The sequence below is a fragment of the Wickerhamomyces ciferrii genome, contig 00013 (assembly GCF_000313485.1).
Source record: "Wickerhamomyces ciferrii WGS project CAIF00000000 data, strain NRRL Y-1031 F-60-10, contig 00013, whole genome shotgun sequence".
NCBI lineage: Eukaryota > Fungi > Ascomycota > Saccharomycetes > Phaffomycetales > Wickerhamomycetaceae > Hansenula > Hansenula ciferrii.
Genome location: NW_011887727.1, coordinates 216,798 through 243,019, shown reverse-complemented (window position 1 = coordinate 243,019; position 26,222 = coordinate 216,798). Strand labels below are relative to the sequence as shown.

Genomic DNA, 26,222 nt, shown 5'->3' with positions numbered 1-26,222 from the left:
TCCCAACTTTTGACGATAAATTAACAAAAAAACTCATATTTTGTTATTATAAAGCTTGAAATGGTTGTTTCTCTGTAATTAGAATATATGTAGATGATAATTTGTAGAGATTTCGTGATTTTTCTTCCGTGATTTTTAATTTTCAAAAATTTAATTAATGTCATAAATTTTATTTTTACTTTTAAAACAAAAATTTTATAAATTTTCAATTTTTTTTTTAGGAATTTTGATGTTTTGAGCATAGTATGTTATTATTTGGGGTTTTTTAATAGTATAATTAAAGAAATTAAATAATAATATCATACAAAGGTTTTGAGTTATGTGGAGGTTTAGATTTCACAAACTGGTATAAGTAGTTCGGATCTAGTGGATAATCCGGAATTGGAGCTTGAAAACTCGGTGTTAATAGAAACTAGATCAAGCTATTCAACATACTCAAGGTTAAAACATATATAGATCACATCGGATTCTACAGTGTATTATATTCTAGATATGTACGTATCATGCATTAATTATTAACTTTCTAAATTGTTTTTCTAAATTCGTTATATGTCGTTATTTTATTATAATAATTTTAAAGGTAAACCATAAACAACAGGTGCAGCACCGTTTAAATACCTTAATTTACACTCATCTCTTGAAAATCTAACAGCATCACTTATTGTCATATCTGAATCCTTATTATCAGTACCAAGACCCCATTTTTCAAAAAGTGATAAACTAAACTTATCTATATCTTTATCTGTAACATCCCATAAATTTCCTAAAACCATTGGACATCCACCAACTAAATATGAATAAATTGTACCATGAGGTTCTAAAAGGTTGTTATTTTTGAGCAAGGCAGATGAACATCCCATTAATAGAGTAGGAGCAGCTGAAGTCATCCGTTTCAAGGTTGTGGTCTTTATAAATTGTTCACCACCACCATGACCGATATAAGCAAATAAATTAGAATCAGAAACAAATTCTTCAAATTTGGCTTCAGTTGGACGTTCACCTTTAATACCTTTCCAATTAAATTTATTTGTTAGATATTTGGTTTGTTCTTCAAATCTTTCTTCAGTTTTCTTTAAATCACCAGATGGATTCAATATAAATGATCCATTTCTTTTATTGATAACCATACGTTCATTCTTCTCCAACAACTTTAATAACATATTAAGTGATGGCATTCTTGAAGTGGACATTCCGCGAATACTTGGTAAGGATTCCCATGGTATAGACTGTGAATCTTTTCCAGTTATCAAAACAGTATGTGTGTATTTTGACCCGTTAGGATATATCATTAAATCTTCTTTTATCAGAGTTTCAACTTCAACATAAATATTATCAATATCAATTTCATCATATGCATTCTCTTCACCATGAAATAAAAGAATATCCAAAACAAAGTATATTAAATCTTCAAGTAATTCAGTGCTAATCAATTCAGAAGGATCTCCAAGACCCAAAAATAGATCAATAATAAAATCATCAAGTTCAATGAATGTGGTATTTGGATTTCTTTGACTTCTGGATGGAATATTTTGACTCAATATTGAAAGGAATTTTTCTTTGAATTGATCTCTTCTAGATTTATCAATTTTAGTACAGTCAAACATACCTTTGAAACCACCAATCCAACAATATTCAATCTTGTCCAAAAATCCAGCTAATTTTTCATCTAGTTCAAAGCGTTCTTGATGCCACTGTTGTCTATCTTCTGCAGTTTTAATACTAGCAATTCTTTCTTTTGATGTTGTAGCATTGCTTTCTTGAATAATTTGATTTAAATCTCTCATTGCATCAGTGAATGAAAACGATTCTTCATCAATAGTACGACTTGAGTGTCTACTTAAAGGTAGCCTCAAAACAGAAGGAACAGTAGAGTCTCTAGTCAATCTTGAAATAATAAGATCACCATTAAAAGCACAAACATCAACACTTATAACTAACCAATTATCAGGAATCTTTTCTAGTAAGGTTTGATCTATTTTGGATTGAGACAGTAATGCTTGTGTCAGGGAACTTGGACTATGAATTTTAAAATTAGGAATCAGATTAGGAACTCTTGATGTAGCATCAATTAAATTCTTATCATTAACAAATGGATTATTTTTCAGATGTTCACCTAAATTGTACAAATCATCTAATGAATCATTATTATAGTTATTTGAAATACTTGACAGAGTTAAAAGAGTTAGTGCAAATGTTTTATGGATGTCATCAATTTGATAATTTGATAAATATTGTAAATCAGAAAATAGACTAAGAATCAAGTCTTTGGAATGACGTAAATCTATAATTGATTTTTTCATATTTCTCATAGTCTTGGATTTTGGTTTTGAATTGGACATATCTTGTACTTTCTCGTGCTCATTTATAGTTGAAGGAATTGACATAGCAGAATCTTCTAATGTTGAGAAGACTGGATCTATTTCCAATGATCTTTTTGAGCTATTGAATAGTCTTTTTGCATTTATCATATAGTTCATAGCATGTAAATATGGATCATTTGTCTTATTTATAGTAAGATCAACATATTCAGCATTGAAATGATATTCATATCTTAATTTCCAAGAATTTGATAATTGTCTTCTATCTTTTTCAATATGATGGAAAAACTTTTTCAGTTGTTGTCTAAGCTCAATTTTGAATTCAGCATTAACATCATAAACTTGTGCCAGATAATAATGGAAGACAAGCTTGTAATTATCAGTTGGTTCTTCTTCATTTAGGTTCAAGGTATTGAAAATTTTATCAGCTATTTGTCTCGATTTGACCAAATCATCTAATCTTCCAATTGTAAAGTAATAATAACAAATAAAGTAGGTATTTTGAGCAAACAAACATTTGAACCTTATTATAGACTCATTAAATTTAATGAACTCTTCCATATAATAATCAGCATCTTTTGATGATCCTAAATGTATCAATGTACTTATCAAAAATCTAAAACTAGATGAAAGTGAACTAATAATTTCAAAATTTTCAGCTTCTGTTTTCAAAGCAGATTTGGAAACTTGAGCACAAGTCTTAGCTGATATAAAAGCTTCCATATGATTACCAAACAATTTGAATAATTTAGCACTTTCAAGATGAAGTTTACTAGTTGATATAATAACACGAATAAGTTGTCTTTTTGTAAGTGATGTCTTACCTGTGAAGTTGATAAGTGTGTTGTTTTCAGATAAAAATTCTTGAACTTCTTCTGCTAAAGATGAAAGTTGTGCTTCTTCACCTATAAGTAAACAGAACTTGGTTTTGAGAACTAGTAGCTCCAATTGATGGATTGATACGTCAGTAGCAGACATAAATCCATGAGAGTCTAGACTGGAATTGAAGACGCTAATATCAATAGGGCCAGTTTCCTTCATACTAAGATGATGTGTGACTTTCTCCATTGAATACCATTCTTTGAAACCAGATACCTCTTGTGATGAGTATTTATCAATCCCCAACAAAAGTTCATGAAGAGCATTATGAAAATTTATAAACTTCAAATATTGAACAAAATTTTCTAGAAACTGAAGTTCAAATAACGTTAGCGTTTCTCTATTTTTTGGTATCCAACTATGTAAATATAGATGTAGAATTTTCATGATGTTTGTTGTTGATTTAGATTTTATTTCCAGTGAAAGATAGTATGAGCTTTTAATTAAAGAGCTTGAATGTATAACTGGTTGACTTTGTGGAGCTTGAGGTTTGACAAAAGGAATTTCTGTATAATATGACCCACAGAACATTTGTAAAAGTTGATCATTTAATTGTAGTTCTTGGAAAAGTTTCCGCAGATTTGAAGATTTATTATATTTTGAAATAAGAACAAATGTCAATGCTTTATTTGTTTCAGAAAGATTTGATATAATATTGTTGGCTGGTATATGGAAACTGAAAATATTGCTAAAATGTTCATCAATAGTATCAAGTTTATGTAATAAATCTTTAGGTTGCAAATTATCCAAGAATTTATCATTCCAAATCAATGATAATAGACAATCTGTCAATATATTTTTAGCTAGAGAAAATTTCAAGATTTTTTCAAGTTTAGTTGAAATATCATCTAGTGATTTTGGCCCTGTATATAGCAATAATTCACATTTAATGCAACTTTCCATAAAATCCTGAATGTCATTATGCGATTCTAATTTTAAACCAATATTGTAAGATAGATTCGAAATATTTCGTAGTCTTTTGAACTGATTATTTTTTTCAAAAATATTCATTAGTTTTGAAAACGCCGTATTAAGTAATTGTGGAGAATGAATAAAACTCTGTGAGGCAATAACAAATTTATCCAGTACTTTAGTGACTTGTTTATCCAATTTATCAGTATGACTTAAAAACCATATAAATATTTCAATGATTTCTGTTTGTGGTTTTTGTAAAGAACTTTCAATGTATGTTCTCAACCCATCATATAGAGTTATAGTTGGTCTACCTAATCCTTGAAGTTCAGAGTTTATCAGTTCATTGTTAACTTTGGGCAGTGATATCAGTTTCAATAAATTATTACATCTGTTTTGATCTGGTATTATAAGATTCCAATTTAAATCATTTTGTGGGTTTAGTGACTTGATATATTTGACAGATGAATCAAATGTTTCATTATGATCAGAAAGTAAATATGAATATAAAAATGATGATATTTGAGCCAATTCTTCAACGTCTTTTATACCTTGAATGTCTTTTGATAATTCAATAGAAACTTTCTCAAGTGTAGAGTTTGTAATAAAATTTTCAAATTGAAGTTCAAATGTTTTTAAATATTGTAAAAATTTCAAATTTAAACAAATCTTAAAGGTATCATTTGTAGAGAATTTGATAAATGATAATGTCAATTTTGTTAACGATATTTTTTGAGCTTGTGATAAATTCTCTAAAATAGTTTCATCATTTTGGAAAAAAATTAATATATTACTTGAATCTTCAAAGTTTTTAGTTTGAAATTTTTTGAACAAGATTTGTAATGTAAGGAATTTTAATGATATTTGTGATGATTTTAAAAGTGCAGTACCAACAGTATCTGATTCAATATCTGGTGTACCTTTCAAAGCGGCAATATTAATTTCATTCAATGATAGTGAATAATCAGATTGAAGTTCAGATTCCAGTTCTATCAACTTTAATATATAACTTTGATGTTTCTTAAATATTTCTTTATTTTTATCCAGTATGTCAATTTTATAAAGTTGAACAAATGCAGATGAAGCTAATTTCAAAAAGGAAGAACCAATAGATTTCACATATTTTAAATTCCTTAGTACCAGATCTATCGAGCTGAAACAAATTTTTCTGATCTCTTGAGGATTATTTGTAACAATTGTAGAACGTTTATGAGGTGATATTGGTTTTAATTTTGCTGGTGAATTAACACTAACATCTTTTAATGGATGACTGTTCAACTTTAGCGAAGCATAACTGGATACTATATATTCCAATTCATCGTTCATTTGAAATGAAGGTAATTTGTTTGTAACGAGCGTAAGACTTTGTGATCTTTAAATTTCGAAGGTATAATTTAAGATATACATTTGATCTTTGCATTTATTGTTTATATTTTTCGAGATTTCTAGTGTTTTCATTTTGAAGCCGGGACACATCATACAAATTTTAGCGCGTTTCCTAGACTTCCCAATCGGGAATTTAAAATGCTGATTTAATAATATTATTCTATTTTATTAAAGATATATATACACAAATGATTAAAATAATTGCTTATGAACGTTGGAATTTTGGGAATTGGAACCCATGATTACCTTGATATCTTTTATATTCAGGAGATTTCCAATCCTTTAAAATAGAATCATCAGTAATTTCATAAACTTCAATACCTAAAGGTCTACAAGTATCAACCATATCAACTTTAGTTTCTTCATCACCTTCACCCCAATCCCAAGCACTTAAATCACCACCAGGACAAGTACTAATAGCACAAAGTAAATCCACTTCAGCAAAGAATTCAAAATAATCACCTTTTTCTGCAGGACAAGTTTCCATAAAATATTTACCATCTTTATCTAATCCAGTAACTTGGAAAATATTTAAAACATCATGAACATCATATTCTTGGCCACCAAATGGTATAATGGAACGATATAAATTAGAATGACAATGATAATCATTATCTTCACCACTTAACATAGTATCAACATATGGATCACATCTTGTACCTAATAAATCATGAATTTTATCAATTTTTAAACGATCTCTAATAGAATCACCAGTTATAGTTAATAAAGGTCTTAAATAAGGTAAATTTGACCATAATCTATCATATTTCCCAACATGAGCTTTTTGTAATTGTCTTGTTCTTGAAGCCCATAATCTTTCTCTAAAATTATCAGCATTCCAAACATTAAAATCACAAACTTGTGGACCTTCTGGTGTTGTTATACGAACTATTGAACCTGCTTTAACTTTCCATGCTTTACCTGATCTAATTGGTACAATCTCATTATAAGTTAATTTACGAGATTTTGTATTTGAAATTGAATCATAAAAATCTTTATTAATATCTAAGATTGAACCTTTTGTTGGTAAATATGCTGGAGTTGGATTTGGATTATGTGGATAAGATGGTTTAGACATTTCAATTGATTGATCTTGGTTAATTGAATATATGATCAAATGATCTGGCTGAACTTGAATGTAAAACTTAAAAACTGAGTTTTTAACTTTTTATACGTAGTTATGTTCGGACTTTTTAAACTCTCGACAATAGCGGAGTTGGATAACCGTCGATAACGTTATCGATTAGATTTGAGCCATACGTAAGGATCCACAGAGTGTGCTTACCAATTATCTTTTTTAGATTAGATGAATTACATTAACAAAGAATCTTATTTAATAGCAGAAAATAATCATATATGTATAAGTATAAACAGTTTTGCAAACATTTCATGATATTCATAACAAATCACTAGAGTTTTTTCATTCATCAGTTCATATTAATGTAATGAAAAGATATTAGCTAACGTATATCTTTAAATATCATCACCTAATTTTTCTAAAGTTTTTTTAGTCTTTGAAAATGAACTTAATTCATCTAATGATGGTCTTTTCAAAACATCAGTTAAAACATCAATATAAGGTGCTTTATCACCTTTACCATAATTTTGAACAACATCTTGGAAATAATTGTTATAGAAATCACCATTGAAATTACCTAATGAAGAATTAATAATTTCATCTGGATATTTAAAAGCATCAGTTAAACCAATTAAATTTGGTCTTAACTCATTAAATAATTTTTTAGTTTCAGCTTGAATATGAGTTAATCTTGAAGCATCTAAAATATCAAATTGTAAAAATGTACCAGCAAATTTATCAATAAAATAATAAGTATATAATTTGAACAAAGTTTTCAAAGTTTCTTTTTCTTTTGAACCTAAATCTGATGATTTTGTTAAACGTTTATAAAAAGTTTCAGTTAAATAACGATTTGAATGGAATTTTGATAATAATAAACGTTCTTGAGAAACTGATTCCCAATCACCATTATAAATTGATAAAGCATGTTGAGCAACTTTAATAATAACTAAAGACCAAATATCAACTAAAGATCTATCATCATCAAATTTCAAATTTGAATCAAATTTTTGTTTTAAATATTCAAAATCTTCACCAAGTTTCTTACCCTTTTGACCAGCTTCATAATATTTAATAATTGATCTACCAGCATTAATAGATAAAACGTTATTATCACCTTCCCAAGTTTGTTGAACAGACCAATCATTAAAAGCACGTCCTAGACCTGAATAAGCATGATAACCATGACCACCACAAGCTTGTCTTGCTTCATCAATTAATTGAGAAATCAACCAAGTATTTGTAGCTTTTAATGAAGCAGAATTAACAAATAAATCTTTCAAATCAGCAATTGATTTTTTAAGATTTTTACCATCATGTAAATCTTTTAAAATTTGACGGTAATCAATAACCAATTTTTGAGAACCTGGACCTAAAAGATAAACTAAAGATAAATAAGGTAGTAAACGATGTTGATGTAATGCATAATTTATAATTTGATTTTCTTGACCAGGTTTACCAAATTGTTGTCTACCAACAGCATATCTTAATGCAATGGTAATAAATCTTGCACCTTGTCTAAAAGAATCCATAGTCATTGCAACACGACCTTGAATTAAGGCACTATAACTAATTTGTTCTAATGGAGTCAAATGAACAGTTCCATCTGGATCAATTTTGGTATATCTTTGCAACATAAATTCTCTTGGAACTTCAACATTATGAAATTGAATCCAACCATTATCAATAGCATCTCTACCCATCTTAGTACCAATATCACCAATTGTAACACCTTGAACCAATTCATGATTTGGATCTCTTAATTGAACAACAAAAATCTTAACACCATAATCTTTACCTTTTGAAATTAATCTAGCATAAACAACAGCATAATTAGCAGAATGAGCAGCACCACCAATCCACCATTTAGTAGCTCTTAATTCAGGAGTATTAATTTTAAAAGTTTGACGTTCCGGATTATAAGTTGCAGTTGTTTCTAAAGCGGCAACATTTGAACCATGAGCCATTTCAGTCATTGCAAAACAACCATAAATATCTCTCAATTGCATGGTACCTCTTTCAAATAACCAATATTTAATTTGTTCATCAGTACCATTACCTTTAATTGCATTACAAAATAAATTTAAATTAATACCAATTCTTGTAATAACCGCTGGATCAGCAATTGCTAAAAGTGTACTTCTTTCTTCAAATTCTTCAAAATCTTCAGTTTCAACATATCTTGATAATCTTGCAATTTTCTTTGCAGATAATTCTCTTAATTGAGGTTTTGTTAAATCATAATAGTTTCTTGGAGTTGTTAAGATTGGATCATTAATGATTTCTTTAAAGATATTTTGAGTTCTTTCATGATCAGGATCTAAAAAGGCATTCAACTTGTCAATATTGACAGTGGTTTCAGCTCTTTCCTTTTGCACAAAGTTTGACATTGTTGTATATTGAATTATCTCTTTGTTTGATTAACCGCTGCTATCAAAATGTTGATGATATGAATTTGAAGTGGGTTTCTTGATATCTTTATACTAAAAAAAAATGTATAATATATGCCGAGCTCTGAATTTCCAATCAAAACAAATATTTTGCTACCCCAGAAATTAATACACAGCTTTTGAACAGAATGACTTAGACAGAGGCACACAGAGAAACACAGAGACTAGGCAGAGATCAAAACCGAATTAGGCAGAGATAAGTTGTAATGACTTGAATCACAGAGGGGAACAATTATAAACCATTTTTAAGAATTTATACGGGTTATAGTGGCCTCGGTAAAAAATCTCCATAAAATGAAAATGAAAATGAACTGATCAAAAAGATTTTCAAAAGTTCAATCGCGATCATGAGTTGTTTTCAGTTTTAGTGCAGTTAATCAGCTATTGTTAAAGATCAAAAAGATCAAACGATTGTTAGATTTAGGAGGATTAGAGGGATTAAAACATATCAGATTTTATAAGTTGTGAGATTAAGCACAGTGACACAGGAACCTCAAAAATGAACAGCCGATTAGAAATTTGAAGTTATAAATGGTTTAATGAATTTGCATTTTTCCACCTCGGTTAATTTGAGAAAAAGATTGGAAACATACAAAAAAGGGAAATGACCCAAATAGGAAGGTGACACAAAATCACATTAAATATATTTTATTAGAATTTAGATCTCTTTATGGTTTCCAAAGTGATTTATATTGTATCATTGAATTCAAGTTTGTGTTTTACACAAAAAGATCATAATTTGAGTTGTAAGCTCAAAAATCAATATTTTGTTTCAAATTCTTTCACCATGCTAGATATAAGAGAATTTTGAAGTTCATTAACAGATTCGTTTATTTCGCTTTCATTGCAGTTACAAACACTTGCTCCTTCAAATTTAATATAATATAAATGATTGGACTTTTAGTTCTTATTGTTATTCTCATCTACGTTGTTTTATTATGATTATCCGCAGACATTCAAACATTTTATTACCAAATGAATTATCAGATGTTGATTTTGGAAATTCAAATAGTAAATATTTTGGTTCATTACTGCTGTTAAGTTCAAAAATTACTGCTGGTGGGTTATCTTTATTTTCGTTATCCACTTATAGACAAAATATTATTGATCGATTGGGTATTTTTAACATAATATTTGATTCTTTACCACAAGTTATTCTTCCAAGAAGGTTTCAATTGCAAGATTATTATCATAACTCACAAACACAATCAAAGATTTATGGAGGTACATATGATGGTTATCATCTAAATAATTCAAAATCAAAATTGAAATCCTCAAGCTATGGAAATATATTGACTCATGGATGGTTAACTGTCTCATCTAGAATTGATGCTTTGATCAATGGAACACAACAATATAACGGTCCAAAAGTTTTAGATTTTTCAAATTTTTATTTGGTTTTAATTGCTGCTTCTACATCAATATTCTTTATCATATACCATTGGAATCTTGTCAATAGATTAAAAGACTATATAAAATCATTTTATACCAACCAAAATATGGATAAAACTAAATTAACTGTTGATGAATTAGATGAAATTTCAAAGCATGTATTGGAATATTTTGATCAAGAAGATTCAGAAGATTCAGCACAAAAAGAAACCCAATCTGATTTGTGTCCAAAATCTAGTAACCTTGATATTGAGTCTAAAAAAGGTTTGAAAATTGGCCCAAGTTATACACCAAATAATACACCTTATGCAACATTAAAGCCATCAAACGCTAGTACATTAAATTTGGATTTCACTAATGCAATTGATAATTTACAACACGAACAATTACCATAAATCAACAAGAAGATCAATTCAACAATAACCTATCAAGATAACTCCCATTTCCATTTATTTATAATTTATAATTTATATTTAATTTTACTTTTTTAAATTTTTTTTTTTGTAGTTGAATTTTTCGTATAAGTCTGTGCTCGAACCATTTTGAAATCAAAACAAAAACAACTAAATTTTTATAGATGATTTGGTACCTGTTTGTAGAGGTAATGTCTATTCATCCCAATCTTCTATACAATTAACATATTATTCAATTTCAGAAAAACACTTGCCCTTTCAAATAGACATCAATTGATAATTGCAAACAAAAAAATATTTTCACCGTATGATCACTCGAGTGAAAGAAGATCATTATGCTACTTTAGAAATTGAAGTTACTACGCATATCTATGATGTTCAACCATCAACAATTAAAAAGGCATATAGGAAACTTGCATTGATGTATCATCCTGATAAACGTCAAGCTGGTAGTGATGTTATTTTCAAGAAGATTAACAAGGCATACGAAGTTTTAATTAATGAAGAAACTAAAGATGATTATGATCAATGGTATAAAAAAAATTATAGACGTTCAACTATATCAATTGAATTAATTGAAAAAGAACGTAAAAGGAAAATAAAATTAGAACAAGATGAATTGAAAAAAAATAAAAAAGAAGAAGATTTATTACAAAAAGCTGAAGCTGAACAGAAAAAGAAAGATGAAGATAAAAAACGTAAAATGGAAGAAAAGAAAAAAAGAGAAGAAGAAGTCTTAAGGAAAAGAAGAGAAGAAGAACAGAAAAAATATGCAGATAGATTGAAAAAAGAAGAAATGGAGAAACAAAGAGCTAAAGAAAGAGCTCAAGATTTAAAGAAACAAGAATTGAAAAATGAAGAACAAAGAAAAAGAGAACAAGAATATGAAGCATTAAGACAAGAAGCATTGAAAAAAGTTAATGAACAAATTAAAAAGAAGGAAGAATTAAGAAAACGTGCCGAAGAATTACAAAACATGTTTGGTGATAATACTAGTAAATCATCTACTAATGAAGGATCATCAAATACACCAAAATCTAAATCTAAATCTAAACCTAAATCTCAAAATTCCACACCAACTTCTAAAAAGACTCAATCTCGTTCTTCAACTCCACAAAGTGCTTATTCTGCTACACGTGATCAAAGTAATGGTCAATCAAGAAGTACACAAGGTACACCAACCCCCAAACCACAACAAGCTAGACCTACGCCCCAATCTCAACCACAACCACAACCACAACCACAACCACAACCACAACCACAAGAACAACAACAACAAACCCAGCAAGAAACTCCAAGTACCAGCTCATCACACCATAATGCAAAATCTCCAGGATCACCATATGTTAATGGACAACGTAAAAAAGCAGTACCAAGATCATTCAACAGAACTAAGAAATCAACTTATAAAGAAGACCATATGTCTAAAAAGGATTATTTTGCCAAAATTAATGAATATAGAGAACAAGCTGAAAATTTTCATGATATCAGAGAACAATATTCAAATGAATTTGAAGAGTTAGATAATAGAGCTCAAAGACTTGAAAAATCTGCAAGAAAAGCTTTTGAAAAAGCTCAATTAAAATATAAAGAATCTATAGCAAGAGCTGATAATTTAGCTGAAAAAGCCAAAAAATTCCAAGAAGAATCTGATGAAGCTCATAATAAAATGGATCATTATTTAAAACTTTATGAAACCTTATACAATAAATATGGGAATTTGTATGGTGAAGAGGAAGAAGTTGAAGATGAAAAGAAAGCTGATACTAAATTGAGTGATGATGAAAATGAAACTACTGGCACTTTTGAGAAAGGAAGTAATGGAACACCATCTAGTCCAACATCTGTTCCAAGTTCAAATATTAAAGAAGAAGAACAAAAACCTCAAGAACCATTCAAATTTGATTTTAAATTCCCTTCATCTAATACCACACCAGATTTTTCATTCAATAAAGCCCCAAATTTTTCTGCAAATGAGTTTAACTTTAAAGATGGTTCTTCATTTCAATTCCGTAACCCATTAGAATCGTTCATTGAACAATATATTAAAAATGATCAAGTTATTTTCCCATTTAGTGAAAAGATTGCACAAGATTATGTTTTCAATCAATTCAAATTCAAAAATGAATCTTTCCCTAAAACTTTTACTAGATATTGTACTGAGAGACTAGATATTGAAAATTCATCCCAACCCCCACAAGATGATGAGTTAGAAATGATGGAGATGTCTTGGAAAGCTGGTGTTGAAGATTATATAGAATCAAGAAGCTGATTTGATCTATTCAGGCGATTCCTCCTAAAGAAGTTTAAGTTTACAAGAGAATGTGAATAAAGGTTATGTGATCTTTGAGAAATGAACACAGATACAAACTTTTCCCCATACTATACCCATAGGTTGAATCTGAACAAGTGATCAAAGATCAATAAGACAATGACTACAATCATAGACATTACAAGTTTATTTCAAACATTTTAAATCATAACGTTTAGTAATTCTAACTTTAAACCTATATAAATGTGTATATACAATCTATGTATAATCAAAAGTTAATTAAATAATGTTCATACACCTAATTCTTTCAATTGAGCCATTTCTGGAGTATCACTAGTTTCAATCAACCAATCGACATGTTTTTTCAATCTATCACAAAATTGTTGTTTATTTTCAACTTTCCAATCTTCTGGTACAATCTTGGAATCACAAGCTAACCATTGAGAAATTCTTGAAATTTTTAATTCCCAATCTAATTCTAAATCATTTTTAATTTTTTCTCTTGGACCAAATTGTCTTCTTTCATGTCCATTAACTTCATAATCACCATTTTCAAAATTTTTCTTAGCATTAAATTTTGGATAATGAATATGTAAAAATTGAACTTCAGGTTTTGGTTTATTAATTGACTCATCAATTTTTTTTCTTAAATTACCAGTATATTCATGGTTTAAGAATAAGTTAATTCTTGAATCAATACCTTCTTTAATTAAATATTGTTTAGCAGCTTGATAATATTCATAATCTTGTTCTGGATCATATTGAACCATTGTAGTATCTTGCCAACCATCTTTATGATCATAACCAAATAATAATGGACGTTGTTTCATGAAATAATATGATTCTTTGAAAACAGTTAAACCTGCAATAAATGTATCTTTATCACCAATACCAACAGCACCTTGACCTAATAAATGATAATAAAATTTAAACCCAAATAAATTATAATAAACAGTAGCTAATAATGATTTATGATGTAATTTTTTACTAATAGCTAATTGACCAGCTTCACATGTTGAATCTGGAATAGTTCCTTCTAAATCTGATAATTGTGATTCGGAACGAATATTATTTGGACCTTCTGGGTTTACACCATCTTTTCTAATTGGTTCACCAACTTCAACACCTGTAATATCATAAAAATATGGTGAAATTGTTTGTCTCCAAAAATCTGGCCAAATAATATAACCAAATTCTTTAAAAGGTTTAGAATCTAAAATATAATCAGGATCTTTAACAGCTAAATTATCAGCATCCATTAATAAAACTTCTTCAAAAGTTGAAAGGAAAAGACCAAGAACTTTTAGTTCATATTTTTGTAATTTTAAACTTTGGAAAGTTTCTTTACCAACAATTTCTTCCATAATCATACATTTAGCATTTAATTTTGGTAATAACTCTTCACAAACATCTTTATCATATTCTTCTGATGTAGTTAACATTAATTGTAATGGTAATTTTGAACCAGTTTCTCTCAACGCTCTAATTGAGATCAAAGCTGTACTTAAAAATGGACCACCTGCAACCATTACTATCCCTTTACCTTCAAATGTACCTTTTGGATATTCTAAATCCAAAATGTCTAATTTTAATGAGGAATGTTTCTTTTTCAATTCATTTAGCTGTTCATCAGACATTTTAGTGAATTTTTTCAAGAAATCAATAGTGAATGTTGGATTTGGTAAATCGATATACCAATATGATGGTGCTTGTTCATTAAGTTCAACATTATCAATACCTTCTGGTTTATTTCTAATGAAGATATCAACAGCTTTTTTGAAGAATGATCTTTCTTCTTTAAGTTGTTTTGATTCTGAACTTGATGAAGATGAACCTGATTCTAATTTAGATAAACTTTTGTCATTATTGATATCAGATAATTTTTCAGGTATTTTGGAATCAACATCAGCTTTGATTTTTTCTTTTAAAGTATTTGATAACCCATTTAATTTTTCTTCAGAACCAATCTTTGATAATTGTTCAGTAGGATCGAAAGGTGGTTCAGGACCACCTAGCACTGGAATATGAACTTCCCCATCAGCTGGGATACCTTGAGACTCACTTTTGGAAGGAGTTGATATAGATTCTTCAAAAGATGGTTTATTCAATGGTGAACTGACTCTTTCAGGTAATAAATAGTTGAAGATCAACTGGAACACCACCACGGCGACCAGTATCCTTAGGACATTCTTTCTAGTGGACAGACTTCCAAAGCTTGAAGCGAACGACATGATCTGAGCCCTAGTCCAATACAACAATCCTTTGTGAAATGTTTATATATATGGTATTCCATTAATTTTCGTCGTGAGAAGCACCAAAATTATCTGACGCGAATTTCTGATTTTTTTTCATGCAGATCTTAATTTTCAAATATACGTGTATTCGCGTACTCCTGGAATTGAAATTATCACCAAATTTACGAGAAATTAGATCAAGATTTAAAATTTTTATTGAGCAAGTTCAATATCCCAAGTTTTTATTAAGAGTTATTAACTGGATGTTTGGATAAACGGACCATAACCTTCTGTTACAGTAAATTGGGGACTCCAATGAAGCGCCTAGTATATTCACTGAAGCATTGACACCTTCACAGCTCAAGAAAGAATAGACAACATCATCAACAAATCTAGCTAACTCACATTTACTTTGTATATAGCTGCTGGCGGCCAATGATAGATCAAGTTCATGATTTGGATCTTTATGTAAAGGAATGCCAGGAGAAAGTGTCGTACGCTTATTGAAAAATAAATTTACTTCATTTGCATTAACTTCTTCAACCTTTCTCATCTTTTGACGTTCTCCAGAGATGAAACAGTCTATGATCTTATTCATAAAGCAAAGCTGTGTTGTGTAATGGCTTTTTTCAAATAATCTCAATGGTACGACTCCTAACATTCTCAAATTTGCAAGCGTTTCTTCATTCATTGAGTCGTTGAACAAATGTTGTAATTCCCCCATATTTTTGCAGCTCGAATCATAACAGTATTTTCTACTTACTAAATGATCAAATTCATTCATATGGATTAGAGGAATCTTTGGTCCATCTAATTCATGCTGTGATATATTCACTTGATCCTCAATTCTATCTTTCATTGTTCTACAAAAGTTCTCTTTGATCTGTGATGCGTCATTTCTTGACAACCAATCATTGGAAGCAAATACATCTAATGATATGTTCTTAATGTATTTCCTCATTATACTGTTTTTGTTTTTTAATGTTCGTACCAATTTCAAGAGAGACTTATGAGTTGTAACCACTGAGATAGAAGATTGGTCCACCAAAGATTTTGTATTCTTCAAGGCATCTAATCTTTTCTTTGAAGATGGATACAAATCCAAAATTTCATATTCATAATCATTAGAATTTTTCAATCTTGAAAACTTATTGAAATCACTATATCCATAATCAAACAAATTTGGACCATTGTATACGAAATCATAATCATCAATTTTTAATTCAGATATATTCCTAATAGAAAGGAAACAATGGATATTGGTATAAACATAAGGTGCTATAAGATCAATCCAAAGACTATTATATATCATTTTAGAACCTCTGTCTTGATCAATTTCTGCTTGTTCAAGTATCATGATCCATATTTCCATGGGGAAAGGCCCTAATAATGATGATTTATCTCCAAGACTATAAAGCCTATACTTTGATTTTGATGGAACAAAGCTCTTAAAACACATAATCAAGTTATTGAATCTTGGTGATAGTTTTTTGATAATGGTTTCATAAACTAAATTCGTAGAATATCTTAACGGATACATCACATGAATTCTTGTTTTCCAATTAATGTGTCTAATTTGAATTCTGATTCGAGCTAGCATCTGTGAAATCAATACCTCTGAGCGTTTAAAGAAGAACCAAGCTGAATATTTCTCATAAGGCATTAAATCAAACAATCCCGTAAACTTGAACACCACTTTATCAATTGAAGAAGAAATACTAAATCCTTCGACTGCTTTCCCAACGATTCTTCTAGCAATTGTAGATCTTCTATTATGGCGACTATTAGCTGGATAATTTGATAATACTTTACATAGCTTTCCACTTCTTAATGTGTCAATATTAGAATGTAGAAGACTGGATGGATAATGGTCTTTGAAACCCTTTAGTGTACCGCTAAATTCATTAAACAATTCACTTATTTCTGAAATACCATCATCAGGAAAGCTTATATTATATCAACTATTGACTAGCATTAGTTGTTATTAGTTCTCTGGAAAATTCAGATCATGGTGATATGGTGATAGAAATCAGTATAAAAATACTCGGCGGCTAATTTATATACTAATTTCAATAGGATTGTAATTCCAGAAAACGGAAAGAGAATCAACAATTCAAATATCATCCATTAATATTTAAAGGCATCACTACAAAAACAATTCAAATATTATACAAATGTTCATTTCTTAAACTAAACATATTGACAACTTATCAGTCAAAGAATGGAAAGAAAATCATGCAAAAAAATATAAGTAACAGAAACTCATGATGATATATATGATATAATATAATGATATAATAATAATATAATGTGAAAAGGGGTAGTCATAAAAAGTCATAAAACAATAGTATAAATGCAAAAGATCATGATGAAATCTAAAATCTAAATCTAACACCAGAATTTATACATTCTAACATAGAATGGTGAATTTCTAATTTGTTCAGCTTCTTCAGCATCTTCTTGAGCAAGAACATCAGCGTCAAAGATTTTTCTACCTTTTCTTAAATCAATTTGATCAGCAGGTATCCAAAATCTCCAATTTCTTGAATATAATTTATGTCCAACATACATAACAAGACAAACAACTGCACCAAGATAATTTTGGAAGAAAGCATTAGCATCAGCTTTACCATCACCACCAATTGGCCATAAGGCAATCCAGAATTGAGCAATTAAAACTAAAACATTAATAATGAGCCCATACCATGAACCCAAAACACCAGTTTTAGATTTATAACCTAATTCATTAGTTGAATAACCTTGAACTTGGAATGCTTTTCTTAAACGAATATGAGATAAACAAATACCTGACCATGTAAAGATTTGAGATAAACCAGAAAGGGATAATAACCAAGTGAAAACGGTTTCTTGCTTATCATAAGCTGCAATGAATGAGAATAAACCAATAATAGCAGTGAAAACTAAAGCTCTTAATGGTCTACCTGATCTATCAATATAATTGAAATATTTTGGTGCAAAACCTTGTTCAGCTAATGATTGTAAAGTACGTGAAGCAATAAAGAATGCAGAGTTACCAACAGATAAAACAGCAATTAAGATAACTGCGTTAACGAAATGTGGAACAACTGGAACTGAAGAAACAGCAATAACAAATGGTGAAGAATGAGTTTTAGAGCCACTTGAACCTAATAATTCATCAGAATTATATGGAACTAATAAACCAATCAAGAAAATTGGAATAATAAACATGAAAACAACTTTATAAACAACTTGTTTTGATGCAGATGGAATAGCACGTCTTGGATTTTTAGCTTCAGAACTCATAAATGCATTAGCTTCAGTACAACCAAAAGCAAAAGCCATATTGATGAAAACTGCACAAACACCTTTGAAAGAATTGGCAAAAGCACCAGGATTATGCCAGTAATGAGCACCAATATAACCTTTATCACCAGCACCACCGACAGAAATTATAATTGACAAGATTGTAAAACCAATCAACATTAAAACTTTAGCACAATTGAATAAAAATTCAGCTTCACCATAACCTGAAGAACCAATTAAATTAATAACAACAATTAATACATAAAAAATTGCAACGAAAACATCAGGATTAACACTTGTTGTCCAATATTTAATAGTCATTGAAGCAGTAACCAATTCTAATGGCATAACACATAACCATTGAATACAATAATTCCAAGAAACAGCAAAACAAAATGAATCATCAACTAAAAATGATGTATAAGCATTAAACCCACCAGTTAAATCACCATAAGTTAAAGCTAATTCACCAGCAGCTTCCATAACATTAACCAACATACTACCAATAATGATAGTACCAATGATTAAACCGGCAGGACCACCTTTTGCTAAAGATGAACCAGCACCAACTAATAAACCTGTACCAATACCAGTAGCAATGGCAATTAATAACATATGACGTTGTTTAAGAGATTTATTCAATTTTTCACCTTGATTTCTATACTGAATAATTTCAGCTTTTTCAGCATCAGATAAATTTGGATCAATATCATCATTCATACGTTTAAATGAATTTTTAAATCTTTGAAATTTTGAACTATCATCATTTGGTAAATTTTCTGTAAAATGTGCTTCTTGATAACTTGAACTATCAGCTTTATCTGAAATTTCTGGTGTTATTTCAAAAGGTTGTTTCTTAATATTATCTGTTGACATTGTTAACAGAGTAATATAATTTAATTTTTTTTAGATATTAAAGTATATATACTTTGAAAGTATAAAGTGTAAAATGGGAGATCAAAGTAATAATTGGAAGGAATTAAATGATATTTATTTCAAGTTGAATTTTTTTTTGTATGAGACGTTTTTCTTTTTAAGTAAATCCGTGGACGACCCAAAAAGAAAAAAGTACGCTGAATTGAGTTAAGAAGATCTCTTATCATGAACGTATTAAAATTTGATATCAGATTTTTAATCTGAATAGGTCATTTATTTTACTCTGACTCAAAATTGCATAAATAGCAGTAATAATCTTCTTATTGTAAAATGGAAATGCGCTATATAGTTAACTTCCCCAAGTATGATTAAACGGCAATTATAGTACACCAAGATGTTTGCTTATCAGTTCCAAATGGAACCATTTGAGTGGTTATTTCCTAGTGTTTAAGACTTGGAAGAGCCCTTTACATGCCTTTTCATAGAGTCAAATTCAGTTAATTCAGACTTATTCAGACCATTTTCAGTACTTTCTGCAACATATTTTCATTTATGCCCTTCGTTTTTGGTGCCAATGGTGCCTTTCAAGTTTCAACGGTTTTTCTTAGTGCCGTGCAAATTCAAAAGAAATTAAAAGTTTTGAGTTTGTAGTCGCGAATTTCAACCATACCACCAATTTTTGAGAATTTGAATTGGTTTGAGATACGTTTGTAGATAAGTGATAAGCTGTGTATGGACATGGGTTGATCTGAAACCATCATATGTGGTATGTGGTTCAAGTTTGATGTTATTACTGATTACAACGGTTGAATTGCAATTTGCAACTTGTAAGTTGTAAGTGTTGATAATTAAATTGACCGCTTTACGAAGTAACCGCGATTAAATTTCTCCGAAGCGAAGCATGAAAATTGCCCTTGGAATTGAATCACCTTTTCATCAAAACACTGGATCTTTGGCCGTGCAAAGCTTTGAAAACAGGAAACACCTGGTATTTGAACCTGGAGTAGTGGAGAAGATCTACAAAGTCAATTACAATTATTAACAGGTATATGTCATAAATTATAATCAATTGACCAATTAGTACCTTAATTGTATTATGATTTTGAACTGATCTAATCCCGGCTTTAAAGTTCAAAAATCATGTCAAAATATATCCGTTCCAGGCTTTAGTAAAAAAAATTATCCCGGGACAAGGGGTACTTAACCATTACTGTTTTGAGATTGGAACCGCCAGCTATATTATAATTTTTATGGTGCACCTGAACCGGTTAATTAAATTAATTTAATTCTCGTGTAATATAACAATATAACCTGTATCATGTATGTTTTCTTATTTGAATATGATCTGATGTTTTGGTAAACTTTGATAAGAGGTCCAGAGGAGATTGAATCATCTATCTTATCAATTGATTATCATGAATATATAAAACATCTTGAATCTTGATCCACAAGTTAACCTGATAATGTGTCACGATTTCACGATGTCGTACACGTGTCTAGCTTATAGTTTGAATCATGTTTTGATAAGCTAAATATGATATATCGTTATAATATTATAAGCTGGATCGAGAGCTATCAATATAATTATAATATACCCTTTTATAACACAATTTCGAGTTTGAACACGCGTACGAAAACACGTAGCTGTCTTGATAATTTATCAATGCAATTGAAAGTCACATTAAGTACTGGTATCACTTATGATAATAAAGATATATTATAACCACATCATAATTCACTGCCTTGAAACGTCTATACGTACATAAATTTGGCTAGGCGCTTTTAGTATATATTTTAGTTCATCAAAATTAATACCTGCAATTTTCATCATGTATACATGATGATATGAATTAGTAGCTAGTTGATTAACGTGATCCATGGTACTATCTTGAGTAAAGCTATAGTAGAAATACATAGGTATATCAAAATATCGAATCCTAGAGCACCCATGATCCGACCAGTACAGATTATTGATCATTCTTTAACTATAGTATACATGTAATGCATATGATATAATTGCAACAGATAAGTTTGCTTGAGTGTATATAATCAGAGATCAATTCATCATTTCATCATGAGTTTTTGATTTCTTATTTATATATTGCAACGTTTAATATAATTTTTAATTCAAGTTATCGGCCTCGTTAAAGATCAATATGAAATAAATATTAATAAATAGACGTACTCATGACCTCATGATCCCAAATTAGGATTTCACTAGCTATAGATTCAACAACAGAACAATTCCAATTGATCTTTCGATGGTATACATGACGATTTAAAGCCAGTGGCCTGTAAGTAAAACGTACAGATCCTTGATCTATTAACCTTGTAGTTTTCAGTTTTCAGTTGCAGCCTCTAGTGATCAATAATTTATAAAAAGCTAGATACAGCTTGCAATATATTGTACGTCCATGTTTTGGGAAGTGTATATACTTCCTTAACACAGCTAGAATAGCTGTTATTTGTACTTGCCATTGAAAATAACACTATAGCTTAAAGCGCTTATCAGAGTAGTTTGACGATGATGTTGGCTTAAAATACCCAAGGATTGATTGATTGTCAACAATTATTATAATAATTATAATTATATCTTGAATTTTAATTATATAATCAAAGAGTTGTGGCTTATATAACCAGAAACTGAACGTATACGCGTTCGCGTTGATCTATTCAATTCATGGACTTAACAAGAAACAAAATACTTTGGGTACTAAGTTCTAACGTTCTATTCCTTTAAATATGACAGGTGGTTATATGATAAGGTCTAGCTACTCAGTATATAGACCCCTGGGTATTTCCTCGAGCTAGTTGATGAGGGTTGAGCTGTAAAACTAGTCCAAAGAATACAATTGTTTGGTATAATTACGTGAATAAGACGTGTTATAACATTTGATCGGTATATGCCAACGTAGCTTAATACAGCACAGTGGCTATCAGATAATTTAGTAGAATTGTACTTAATTATACATCCAGCTGAGAACCACAATATCATCTATATGAACAAGTAAATATACAATGGACGTTGATTATTGACGTACATATTTGTGGTCTATAAATATTCGAATGACATGGCCTTCATTATTATAAGAGTTGCCTGCAATTATAATTTTACTATACCAGATCTACTCATGCGATATAAGATATATTCACATCAGCTGCAGCACATTCATAGCGTCGTCGACTAAATTGGAATGCTCTCTATATAGAGTAAATCGTCTATCATATCACCTTTTGCCTTTGATCTTCATATATGACTTTGTTAACAATCCCTTGTAACAATTGAGTGGTTTTATATAGATCATTATCCATAGTATATGGAGAATAAGGTGTATGAACCACCAAATAGACTACCAAAAATAACCTTTATACCTTCACAGGTCCATGTTTTAAACTTTAAGTACCAGAGATGAAATTGATCTAAGATTAACAACAAGAGTCACTAAATGTGTCAAAATAACTCATCTTGCTCCACATTTACAGCCATTACTCAACAAATTTGACATATCCATCAAACCTTTGATCTGCTTTCAGCCTTGTAAGTTTGTAAGTTTATTACGTTCACTATTTAAATGTGACTTTGGTGATTACATGGAATATTCGGACTCAGAAAAGTTTAGTGGGGAACTTGGAAGTCAGCTAAACTCCAGAGTCCGGAACTCCTGAGAACTCCTAGCTCCCGCTTATAATTAGGGCTTTTGTACTCTGTCTATCTTCTGCCTACTCTGCCTGGAAGCCATAGGCTCACACTAAACTCCTGACCAGGCCCAGTGGGGCATTTAGTGGGAACTCTCTTAATCTCTGCGCAGTGGGTAGTCTGTAGGTGTCCGACTCCCACTTAAACCCTTGAATCCAAGTCCGCTTAAAAATTTAAATTTAAACTGGTGATGCTCAGAAGCTCAGACAGTCAACAAATCAGACCATGACACTTTGAAACTAGAAATATTTAACTGGTGATACAACATCAACTTCATCTGGTGGTATTTGGTATACTGGTAACGTTCATAGGGCTGAACACAGGGCTGAACCCATGAAAGTTGTGTGTATTGTGTACCCATTTTGTTAAGATCACCATTTAATCATGTTCCATATCACCGGTAAACTTCACCAAAATGTGTTCGTAATTCCATTCGAACTCCGTGAATTCTTTGTCAATTTAAACCAATACAAAGTTAAAAGCGTTTTTTCAAGGACTGAAAATTATTTCTTTTGTTTGATATTTTGTTGAGGTACGTCAATTTTAAGGTAGTCTTTGACCCACATAATGTTTTAATGATTAACATGATCATGTTGAGGTGACAGAGTATGCTGATGTTGACATTTACTATATAAATACGTAGAATTCCTTAAAGTTTAAATCATGATTCATTAGATGATTCAAAACATCAACATAGAGACAAATATTGAATCATCATGTCTGATACTTTACCTCAAGATTTAGAAAAGGGCCAAACTGCTCATAATATTGATTATAATTCTTCAACTGAATATGATCATATTCAATCAAATGGTGCACCAAATCCAATTACTAAAATTACAACTTCACCAAATGGTGATATCGTTTATTTAGGAAATCAATCTTTTCATAGACATGAATTATTAAATGCATTTGCTGGTGATTTAAATCCTGGTATTCATCATACTCCACATCGTCCAATGGGTAATCCAGTTCCATTAGGTTTATCTGGGTTTGCTGTTTGTTGTTTTGTTGTTTCAATGGTTAATATGGGTGCAAGAGATGTTACAAATGTTAAAATTATTGCTTCTTGTTCATTATTCTTTGGTGGTGTTATTGAAGTTATTGCTGGTCTTTGGTGTCTTGTTATTGAAAATACATTTGCTGCTACTGCTTTAGGTTCTTATGGTGGGTTTTGGATGAGTTATGGTGCTATAAATATCGATGCTTTTGGAATTGTATCAAGTTATGAAACTACTGAAGAATTTAATAATGCAATGGGTATATTCCTTATTGCTTGGTTTATATTTTCATTTATTATGTGGGTTTGTACATTTAAAGCAACTTGGCCATTCTTCTTTTTGTTTTTATTCTTATGGACTTTTATCTTGATGCTTGCAATTGGTGCATTTACTGGAAGTACAGGCTGTAATAAAGCTGGTGGTGCTTTAGGTATATTGGCTACTTTTACTGCTTTCTATATTATTTTAGCTGGTACTGCAACTCCAGAAAATTCATATATCCCAATTAGATCATTCCCAATGCCAGGTGCTCCAAGAATTTGAAATAATCAATATGAATACTATATATTAGTGTTGACACAAAAAATGTACAATAATTTTGCTTATAAACAAATCTTAATATGCCTGGTGCATTTGATTTGAACTTCTAGTTATAAAAAAAAAAAAAACAAAACAAACAAACAAACGTTCTTATAAACAATTTGAATGGTATATACATACTTAATCATAATTTCATATACTTTTATTCATTTATATACAATTAATGTAGAATTCTTCTAATATTCAATAATGATTTAATTAAGAAACAACTTTTAAATCACCAAAAAATAATACTTTAATAGCAATTATAAAACCTAAATGTGCTATTCCTAAAACACCTAATAATCCAAAAATTAATTTATCATTACCAATACTTGATGTTGAATTTTTCAATATAGGGAAAACTTTTAATCCAATACTTACACCACTTATTAAACCACCAATTAATACAACAATCCATTTTAAAATACCACTAAGAAATTGATGATTAACTAATAAACCTCTCAAGATCCCCAAGATTGCACTTGGAATCCAAACACTATTTGCATAACCATAAATTGAAATAATTTTACTTAAACTAAAGAAATTTTCTAATTTAAAATACCAAACAGATACAATATAAAATATAAATGGTATCAAGACAGTATAACCATAAAGTAAACTTATAGCACCAGTTAATAAGCCAAAATTATATTGATAATGTTCATCACCTCCAATTAACCAACTTTTAATTAAATTTGATGATGTATTACTGAAAAATAAGCAAAAAATAACAGTTGCAGTAACCCAAATTGGACCATATAAATCACCAATAATTTCATTTTCATTATCATCTTCATTAGATTTTTCACCAATACTAATAACATTAATTGAATTGATAACATTTCCAAAAAAATCATTTGTATTTATATTAAAATAACGTCTATAATGATTTATTGAAAAAACTCCACCTTCAAAATTATTTGGTACAACAGGTGTAATTCCTTGTGAACTTGAACCTTCATTGTTATAACTTGGAGATGGATCTGAATCTATTTTACCACTAACATTTGGTAATGAAGAGTCATCAGCTGGAATATCTGGTGGTATATATGCTTTTGTTCCAATATTATTTGTATTTAAATCATCATCATTTTCTAACCAATTTGGTCCCTTTTTGAACATGTTAGTGATACAAGTCACCTAAAACCCCATTTAAACTGATTGAAAATACTCACATCATCCAATAAGTTATCCTTAGCAGTTGCCATTGTGAATATTCTTTACAATTGATCAATTTCTTTGAGATTCACTAGTTGCGTAAAGTACGTATCTGGTGAAATGATAACTAGTAGTAGACGCAGTTACTTATTATAAATTCCAAATATCTGTCAATAGTCAAAAAATTCGCGAAACATGCCAGAGGGTAAATGTGTCGCTTACCGATTATATAAACTAAAACCACAAACGTATAATTTTGATTTGAAATCTTAAAACAACCAATTAATTA

The 26,222-nt window shown here is 29.8% G+C and overlaps 9 protein-coding genes across 9 annotated transcripts; 3 read left to right on the top strand and 6 right to left on the bottom strand.

Annotated features, from left to right (window-relative positions):
• Nucleotides 1-563: 563 nt before the first annotated feature.
• Nucleotides 564-5,435, bottom strand: ESP1 (separase; the record flags this gene model as incomplete). Its single annotated transcript, XM_011278672.1, has 1 exon — nt 564-5,435. One exon carries the CDS (start codon nt 5,433-5,435, stop codon nt 564-566), a length of 4,872 nt encoding a protein of 1,623 aa, XP_011276974.1.
• A 265-nt stretch (nt 5,436-5,700) lies between these two features.
• Nucleotides 5,701-6,573, bottom strand: BN7_796 (urea carboxylase-associated family protein; the record flags this gene model as incomplete). Its single annotated transcript, XM_011278671.1, has 1 exon — nt 5,701-6,573. The coding sequence occupies one exon, from the start codon at nt 6,571-6,573 to the stop codon at nt 5,701-5,703; it is 873 nt and encodes a 290-aa protein (XP_011276973.1).
• A 395-nt stretch (nt 6,574-6,968) lies between these two features.
• POX1 (acyl-CoA oxidase) lies at nt 6,969-8,963 on the bottom strand (the record flags this gene model as incomplete). Its single annotated transcript, XM_011278670.1, has 1 exon — nt 6,969-8,963. One exon carries the CDS (start codon nt 8,961-8,963, stop codon nt 6,969-6,971), a length of 1,995 nt encoding a protein of 664 aa, XP_011276972.1.
• Nucleotides 8,964-9,961: 998 nt separating this feature from the next.
• BN7_794 (uncharacterized protein) lies at nt 9,962-10,810 on the top strand (the record flags this gene model as incomplete). Its single annotated transcript, XM_011278669.1, has 1 exon — nt 9,962-10,810. One exon carries the CDS (start codon nt 9,962-9,964, stop codon nt 10,808-10,810), a length of 849 nt encoding a protein of 282 aa, XP_011276971.1.
• Nucleotides 10,811-11,135: 325 nt separating this feature from the next.
• Nucleotides 11,136-13,100, top strand: BN7_793 (WD repeat-containing protein; the record flags this gene model as incomplete). Its single annotated transcript, XM_011278668.1, has 1 exon — nt 11,136-13,100. One exon carries the CDS (start codon nt 11,136-11,138, stop codon nt 13,098-13,100), a length of 1,965 nt encoding a protein of 654 aa, XP_011276970.1.
• A 290-nt stretch (nt 13,101-13,390) lies between these two features.
• On the bottom strand, nt 13,391-15,331 carry BN7_792 (alpha-mannosyltransferase; the record flags this gene model as incomplete). The annotated part of the gene is made up of 1 exon (XM_011278667.1): nt 13,391-15,331. The coding sequence occupies one exon, from the start codon at nt 15,329-15,331 to the stop codon at nt 13,391-13,393; it is 1,941 nt and encodes a 646-aa protein (XP_011276969.1).
• Nucleotides 15,332-15,560: 229 nt separating this feature from the next.
• Nucleotides 15,561-19,495, bottom strand: BN7_791 (amino acid permease; the record flags this gene model as incomplete). The annotated part of the gene is made up of 2 exons (XM_011278666.1): nt 15,561-17,280; nt 17,742-19,495. The coding sequence occupies 2 exons, from the start codon at nt 19,493-19,495 to the stop codon at nt 15,561-15,563; spliced, it is 3,474 nt and encodes a 1,157-aa protein (XP_011276968.1).
• A 4,413-nt stretch (nt 19,496-23,908) lies between these two features.
• On the top strand, nt 23,909-24,736 carry BN7_790 (acetate uptake transporter family protein; the record flags this gene model as incomplete). The annotated part of the gene is made up of 1 exon (XM_011278665.1): nt 23,909-24,736. The coding sequence occupies one exon, from the start codon at nt 23,909-23,911 to the stop codon at nt 24,734-24,736; it is 828 nt and encodes a 275-aa protein (XP_011276967.1).
• Nucleotides 24,737-24,991: 255 nt separating this feature from the next.
• On the bottom strand, nt 24,992-25,897 carry YIP5 (Yip5p; the record flags this gene model as incomplete). The annotated part of the gene is made up of 1 exon (XM_011278664.1): nt 24,992-25,897. One exon carries the CDS (start codon nt 25,895-25,897, stop codon nt 24,992-24,994), a length of 906 nt encoding a protein of 301 aa, XP_011276966.1.
• Between the last annotated feature and the right edge of the window lie 325 nt (nt 25,898-26,222).